At 37.7% G+C, this 8,565-nt stretch overlaps 1 protein-coding gene across 1 annotated transcript; it reads left to right on the forward strand.

Annotated features, from left to right (window-relative positions):
* Positions 1–2,052: 2,052 nt before the first annotated feature.
* LOC133806565 (uncharacterized) lies at positions 2,053–2,850 on the forward strand. Its single transcript, XM_062244655.1, has one exon. It carries the CDS (start codon positions 2,053–2,055, stop codon positions 2,848–2,850), a length of 798 nt encoding a protein of 265 aa, XP_062100639.1.
* Positions 2,851–8,565: the final 5,715 nt, after the last annotated feature.

Here is an 8,565-nt window from a genome sequence, read left to right on the forward strand (position 1 = left end):
TTTGGTCTCGGTGTAGAGGTCATAGAGCCTATCAGATAGGGCGTTGAGGATATGACCCCTACAATGGAGATTGTCCTCCTCCCTCTTCCTTCTCATCTCCACCTCCTCGGGAGTGTCTTTGTCGGATGGTTCAGCTAGAGGTGCCAAGGAAGACTCAAGGATGTAGGCGATTTTGAGAGTGGTTAAAAAAAAACCTCACCTTGTCTTGACACCTAGTAAAATTGGATCCATCAAACCTATCCAATCTCACTAGGTCTTGGTTCATGATCTTGATTGTCTCCCCTTCCATTGAAACAAAAAGGGGTAAGCTTTTGAATGTTAGGAAAAATTATTTTGCCTCAATGGAAATTGATAATAATATTACAACTCTAGACAATATATTACAAATAAATATTGATTGATTGAATAAGGTTACAATTCTATAACTGAAAATACAAATAAACTAAAATGCAAGAAGAAGAGAAGAAGAATAAAATAGTGAAAATACAACTCAAAGCAAAATGTTTGAAATAAAGAAAAGAAGATTACAACCCAAAACAAGAAATACAAATAATCAAAATAGAAGAATATGAAGATGAAGAGAAATAGAATAGAAAGAAAGAATAAACAAAATAAATAGAAGCAACTCTCACTCACACTACCAAAGTGAAGAGTGTTGGGGATCACCAACTTGAACAAGGTTAGAAACCTTTGTCCAAAAGCTTATTTCCCCCTAACTCAAGCACTAAGGGATCTCTCACAGATTATAGGAAATGCTTTCTGGAATTATCAAGCCTCAAGGTGTTTCTAGCCAAGTGCTCTAATGGATAGAAAAGTTGTGTCTTACAAGTGAGCCATAGGCTCCTATTTATAGAGTTTAGAGACACCCTTTGAATTTCAAATTACACCAACCCCCATGGTTGTTACCAATGTTTAATTGGATTAATATGGAATTAAAAATGAGATTTGGGAGTTATTTGGGTTTTTTGAGCCGTTCAACAAAGATTGAAAAAATGGTCAGTTTTTGGCCTGTCGCCGCAGCCACTAGCCTCTGTCCCACAGGCCGCGGCCACCAACATTCAGTGGTTGGCCACCGACCATTTTCAGCACTAAAAAATGTGTTGTTTTTCCAAACGGTTCCAAACCCTCCCAAATGATTTTGTAACTCCCAAAACACATTATTGGGGTTAAAATCATACTCTAACAGCCATATCACATATGGCTTTATGAAATTCATCTCAATATTGTGTAACAAAAATTTTACACAATAAAGGGTAATATTTGGAAGTTACAAATTTGTAACACCAAATATGTTACATTATTTGGATATATCATATATCTAAATATTGTAACTCTCTATTATATGTTACAATATGTGGCACACTTTGTCACATTTATTTAATCTAAAACATTATATTATAATATAATATAATATTACATTATATTATATTATAAAATAATATAACATCAAGAAGGACACTCGGCATAAAATTGATTTAGAGAAGGGGAGGGACAAGGGAAACCAACATATGGTTGATGTTCCTGATCTGTCTAAGGGATTAGATAATGCAACTACTGTTGCTGAGGGACAAAACATCAGTGAAGCTACTTAGCAAACTCCAAAGAAAGTGGTTCTTCTTTTCAAACAAGGACCAACTGAAACTGATAGTACATTGGCTGCTAAAGTTCCGACTGGGCAAGGACAGAATAGGAAAATCTCATTTGAAGTGCTTCAAGAGCAGGCGAAGGGTGAGAAAGGAGGTAATTTTGTTACTAACTTTTCTTATGGATAATTGCAATATCTTGAGTTGGAATTTGAGGGGGTTGAATGGTTCTAAAAAGCAGACTTTTGTTTTGGATATATGTAGTGGAAATAAAGTGGGGGTTGGTTCTCTATTGGAAACTAAAATGAAGAGGAATAATGTCATGGAGCTAATGGCTCATAAATTTACTAATTGGGATTGTTATTCCAGTCCTGTTACTGAAGGCAGAATATTGATCATTTGGAGGAAGATATTTGTGAGGGTTATTATTATAGAGGAGACTAATTAGTATGTCCACTATTTTGTTAAAATGGCTGGTCAGAGACATGCCTTCTGTGCAGCTTTTGTGTATGGGCTCAATACAGTGGAGGAAAGGAAGAGGTTATGGCAAGGCTTAACTAGGCTTACTTTCCCTGCAAAGTCTAGGGTTCTCCTGGGTGATTTTAATGCCATATTTAATGTTAAGGATAGAAGTGGTGGTAAATCTGTTTCCAAATCAGAATTGATGGATTCTTCTCAATGGCTTGTTGGGAATCAAGTGGATTCGCTTAAAAGTACTGGATCTTTTTTTACATGGACAAATAACCAAGATGGTCCAGCTTGTATCTACTCTAAGATAGACCATGTCTTTACTAATGAGGACTGGCTTGATTGTTTTCCTAATTCCACAGCTGTTTTTCGTTGGGAAACTGTCTCTGATCATTGTTCTTGTATCATTTCTGCAACATCCATGGAGATTATGGGTGTTAAACTGTTTCGGTCCTATAATTTTTGGACAGATCATCAGTATTTCAAAAAGGTGGTTCTGCATAGCTGGAGGAAACCGATTAATGGGACTGGTTTGAAGGCTATTTACTTGAAGACCATGAGGCTGAAACATAGATTGAAGAGATTTAACAGGGATAATATTGGAGACATAGGAGTGAAATATCAGGAGGCAAAGGATCATTACCAGGAAGCTCAACTCCAAGCTCAAGAACATCCTAGGGACCCTGTTTTTCAAGAGATAGCAACGTCTGCTGTTGTAGCTTTCCATGTTCAGGAGCAAATGTACCACAGTTTTTGGCTCAAAGAAGTAAAATTACTTGGTTACGGAAGGGAGATATGAACACCTCTTATTTTCATGCTTGCTTGAAAAAGCGTAAAGAAGAGAATAGAATTGCCACCTATCTAACTGAGCAAGGTAGATTAATTGATAATTTTCCTGATGTGGTATCTCATTTCTTGGATCACTTTAGAAGTTTTATGGGTAGTCCTAGCTCAGCTACTACAAAGATAAACTTACAGTGTGTTGAGATGGATACCAAACTCTCGATTGATCAGCAGCTCTCTCTCTTGAAACAATTCTCTCATAAGGAAATCCAATCTGCGTTTTTTAGCATTCCCATCATCAAATCCCCGGGTCCTGATGGGTTTGGTTATGCTTTTTTCAAGGTGTTATGGATGGATATTGGAGGTGAAATATGTAGAGCAGTTGGACATTTCTTTGAGACAGGAATTTTCCAGCCGAGCTTCATAATACAACTCTTTCTTTGTTCCCTAAAACTGATACCCCTTCTCGGGCTGTGGACTATAGGCCTATTGCTTGTTGTTCCACTATATACAAGTGTATATCTAAGCCGTTGTGTTCTCATTTGGCCATGGTCCTTCCTGATTTAGTTCAACCGAATCAAGGTTCTTTTGTTCAGGGTAGATCTATTGCTCATAATATCTTGATATTCCAAGATCTCATCACGAGTTATGGGAGGAAAACTACCTCTCCTAGATGTGCCATCAAGATAGACTTAAGCAAAGCTTATGATACTGTTGATTGGTGGTGTCTTGAAGACCTTTTGAAGTCCTTATGTTTTCCTATGAGGTATATAGGTTGGATTATGACTTGTCTAAAAAGCACAACATACTCCTTGCTTATGAATGGAAGGGTTCAAGGGTGAGAAAGGGCTGCGTCAAGGTGATCCTATTTCTCCACTTTTGTTGGTACTAATCATGGAATATCGTACTCGGAGTCTTCAACTGGTGGCTCAAAATTCCACATTCAGATTTCACCCTACGTGTAAAAGTCTCAAGCTCCTTAGTCTGTGCTTTGCTGATGACTTGATTTTATTTTGGAAGGGGTCTCTTTCTGCTGTTAGAGTGCTTAAAGTAACTCTAAAGGAGTTTAGTTCTGCTACAGGTCTCCATGTTAATACTAGCAAGTCTCACATCTTTTTTGGGGGAGTGAATGCGCAGATAGAATGACCATAGCTCATGAGATTCAGCTTAATGAAGGGACCTTTCCTCTCAAGTATTTAGGCGTTCCTATGCGGCTAACTAAGTGGAAACCTGAGGATTGTGGTATTATAATCCAAAAGATCAAATTGCGGTTACATACTTGGGCTAGTAGGCATCTTTCATTTGCTGGCCGAATTCAGCTTATCCATTCATTTTTGTTTGGGCTTCGTAATTACTGGATGAGCATATTTGTGCTTCCCCAAAGTGTTGTTAAGGAAGTTGAGAAGCTTTTTCGTGGCTTTCTCTGGGGTATTACTTGTAATAGAAGCAAGATTCACATTGCTTCTTGGAAGAAAGTTTGTCACCCTAAGGCTTATGGTGGTCTCGGTTTCAGGGATGGTTCAAATTGGAACCGAGCTATTTTAGCTAAGTATATTTGGGCCATTTCAGAGAAGCCTGATTTTCTTTGGGTCAAATGGATTAACTCTATCTATTTGAAAGACTCCAATTTCTGGAATTACAAGCTAAAATCTGATTCAAGCTGGTATTGGAGAAAACTTTGCCACTTGAGGGGAAAATTCAGTCAATCTGAGGTGAAAGCTGCTGGTGTAACAGGGATATTTAAAGCCTCTAAACTCTATAACAATACTCTTTGCCAACAACAGGTGGGCTATCATCAAGCTGTTTGGTGCAAGCTATCTATCCCTAAGCATCAATTTTTACTTTGGCAAGTTGTGAATTCTCAACTTCTTACTAGAGACAACATGATCAGGTTTTGTATTCCACTTGAATCACTTTTATGTCCTGTTTGTGATTTCTATAATGATATATTGAATATAATTCAGTACAGATTATTCATTGTTAAGAATAGGAAGTTAACATTACAAGAACATAGATTTATAGACAAAATTACAATGTAATTAGATTGGGTGGGTTGCTTTTTCTTTCTCTGTTTGTATAGTATTGGTTTGGTTGTATTGGGTGAATTACCTTGTACAGTTGTATTTTTTGGTTGGTTAATGGATCTCATTTTCCTTCTTAATAAAAAAAAAATATTAATTTGTGAGATTAAAAATAATATTTTATTATTTTTAATTATTTTCTTTTAATACCAAAATCATACCTATGAGTTATCGAGCTCAAACGGGGACAGTATGGACCCGTAGTTGTAAGCTCCAATAATTTAATTAATTTCACTAACTCTTGGTTCCATTAATTAATTTATTTACTATGAATTATTCCACTAGAAATTCATAGTTGAACTCTCAAACCTACATTCTTATATTATTAGAAGCTATAACTATAAAGTCGTCCATTGATTTAGTCATTGCATGAGTTATGACCCTCTGTTAGTTGTTCATAATTAGAGCTAGGTTTTAATGCCTGTTAACCTCTCTAATTATATTTTTATCAATTAGTTACATTGATCCTCTAATGAACATTATTCTATAAATTTAATTATAGAATGAAATTTTTGTTCTCTAACAAAAATTAAGCGCTCTATGTTCAAGCCCCGAATCAACACTAAAAGGAACAACTAATATGCTTTTATTTAAGTAAGGATTAGATTCCATATATGTGAAGTATTTTCCCAACAACTTGTAGTTCTATGACTCCAAGATATCAGGAATTCAGTCGTAGGAATATTGAACCTTACCCGATAAGTCAAAAGTCATAAAAGCACAAATAGGAGTTCATCACTCACTTCAGGATTGAGGTCAAGTCTCAAACGACCATCAATTGATGAATGTTTAACTTCTATATTTTAACAGAGATTATCAGAAGTTATTTCTTTCATCGTGTCCCTGTCTAATACAATCTATATTGTATACGGTACCTCTATCTCTTTGTGTTGCTACACTTAATAGTCTAGATAAACTGTTCTGTCTTAAACATAAGTGTTGACAACATTTTTCTTCAATTAAAAATAAGAGCAATTAAGCAAAAATATAATTTAGCAAGAAAAGAAGAACAAAGATTTTTACATGGTTCAGTAGTTAAAATCTACCTACGTCCACGAGTCACTTTTATTTAAATCTGCGTGAAAGCTTAAAGGAAGAACAATTTCACATAATGTTTCTCAGTCCAAAATGGCATCTCCTTATAAATGACTATTCCCAGACTATTTATAGGCCTGGTTACACGACTTCTCCCCGACTAACTCTCCTGTTTTGCGAGTTGGAACGTTATGACTAATGGGTCATTGTGAGGAAATTGGACTTGGGAAGCGTCTTCTTCGGTAAAAGTGATTGGTTGGGTCTCAACCCTCTATTGTTTTGGATCTCGCGGTTCAAGCACATAGGGAGATCCATCTCCTGTCTTTTGCTCTTGGACATACCTCTTTTGAGAATTTTTGCTAGCCCCTGCAATGTGAGGTCCCACAGCGATGGTCATTACATCTTCTACATCAATTCCGGGAGGTCGATTATCCTCCCTTGCAGGTGGCTCCGTGACCTGTTAAGTAGGTAAAGTCGAAGCTGCTCTTTGACTAGGCCAAGCCTGGGCTTGATTCCGGTTTCGGACATACTGTCCAAGGTAATCCCTCGATCTCATCTTTTAGCTATCTACATTCCTCAGTTGTATGGCCTATGTCTATGTGAAATTTGTAGAACTTATCTGAATCTCTCTTGCTACGGTGATGTTGCATTCCTTCAGGTCGTCTGAAGGGGACTTGATTTTCATTTGTGAGAAATATGTTCTCACGAGTGTCTGTGAGCTCGGTATACACGGTGTATTTGGAGAATTGCTTATCTCCCTTCTCATTTTTCCCTTATCTGCTTCAAGGTTATTTCCCTCGTTTTTTTTTCTTTTAGAAGAATTTTCTCCTGAGGGTTGAACCGCAGCTGTCATGGCCAAGTTCGTAGCTGAGTTAATGTTGGTCGTTGTAGTTATTGAGGGGGGAGGAGTCAGTTTAAGTATTGACCTCGCCTCTTCTACATTGACGAACCTCTGATCTCGAGTGTTGAACTCGGTTATTGTTCTCATAGGCTTCCTTTGCATATCATCCCAGAGGGGACTTCCTAGTAGTACACTGGCTCGTACTTCCATGAAGTAACTGTTGCCATCAACGTTGCAAGCTCAAGCTACCTCTATGTTAACTCTCGCCAAGTAACTTTTCAATGATTTCCGTGGCTGCTGCCTTATATTCCCTGGAGTCTTGTCGTCCCATCCTTCCTACTCGACAGGGAAATGAAAAGAGTATTGAGCTTCTTAGAGAAGATAGCTCTTCCTCGGAGGATGATGATCGCTTCCTCGACAAAATCCTCAATCTAGGTTCTCCTACCAGTAAAAACTATAGTTTATCATTTTATTTTTGGGCTAACTCATTGTTTGCTCTTTTTTATGACTTTCCTGTTCATCCCGCTAACTTGTTTAATGGGGATGGACAATTTAACTTTTCATATAGCAATTGTCAAGAAGAAAACTCTTGGGCAATCAAATTTTTAGATAAATATGAGAATAACTGTGATATAGTAGACTTCGTAGAGGTACACGGTCATGGTAGAATCTTTTCTATACTTGTAATTATTTCTTCTTTTTCTCTACTTTTCTTTCTTTCTGATTGGTGAGTTGTTCCACTTTTTTTGCAGATTCGGACATGTTCAAGCAGTTTAACACTCCTTCTACCTAGAAAAGGAAAGTTAGCGATGGAAGCAGTGTAAGTCCTCCGAGAAAGGTTGCGATAACAGTCCCGACCACAAGTCAAGACCAGGAAGGTAACTTAGCCCCTTCAAAATAGGCTGCTCACCCTCCTACCCCAAAGAAAATTGTCCGACCAACAACTGGTACAGGTGGCCTAAGTGAACATGTATGACTTTCTGGCGAGTATGGTCGAGAGCTGCTTAACCAGATAATTAATCATGAGAGGATGACCCGTGCTTTCGATAATCTTCCCCGGCAGAGTGTTGAGGATGTCCTCAGGAGAGGCCTCATAGAAGTGATGAATGTAAGTACTTTACCATAACCATATGTATTTTCATATTGATTGGCCTCGTACTAACTACCTTTTTTGTTCAGAGACTTGTCACAATCAGTCATGCTCAACGTCGAGTAGTGGATTATAAAGAGCTGGTCAAGGTTTTGAAAGAATAGTTGGTTCAGGTCCGGGAAGAAAATGAAGGCTTGATCAAGTCTAAGAAAGATCTCCAGTAAAAATTTGAGCAAGCGAAAAAGACAATTGCCGATCGAGATAAATCCTTGAACGACTTGGCTGACGAGAACAACAAGAAGACCCAAGTCATCAAAACTTTAACCGATCAGTTTGAGAAGAAGAATCAATAGATTAAGGAGTGGAAGCAAGACAAAGATGTTGATCTAGCACGTTAAGAAGAAATCTGCTTCAATTGCTTCTATAAGATATGGAAGTTGAACAAGCCTTTTAATCTCGACTTGCTTTCTGTGGATACAAAGGCCGAGGTGCTTGCCATGTGCAAAGCCAAGGCCGCCGAGGAGGCAGCTCTTCCTGCTGGTGTTGTATTGTAACGTCCTAAATTCCCTAATATGGATTAGTGCCTTGATTTGGGGGCTAGGAGGGCATTAATTGGTTTATTGTTTTATTATGTGATAAAATGCATGATTATGTGAGTTGTATTATTATATGGTTGTATTTGCA

Source organism: Humulus lupulus, chromosome X, assembly GCF_963169125.1.
Source record: "Humulus lupulus chromosome X, drHumLupu1.1, whole genome shotgun sequence".
Taxonomy (NCBI): Eukaryota; Viridiplantae; Streptophyta; class Magnoliopsida; order Rosales; family Cannabaceae; genus Humulus; species Humulus lupulus.

What these genes read in the sequence shown, in the direction of transcription:
- LOC133806565 (XM_062244655.1), top strand. Translation starts at nt 2,053, where the DNA reads ATGGCTGGTCAGAGACATGCCTTCTGTGCAGCTTTTGTGTATGGGCTC.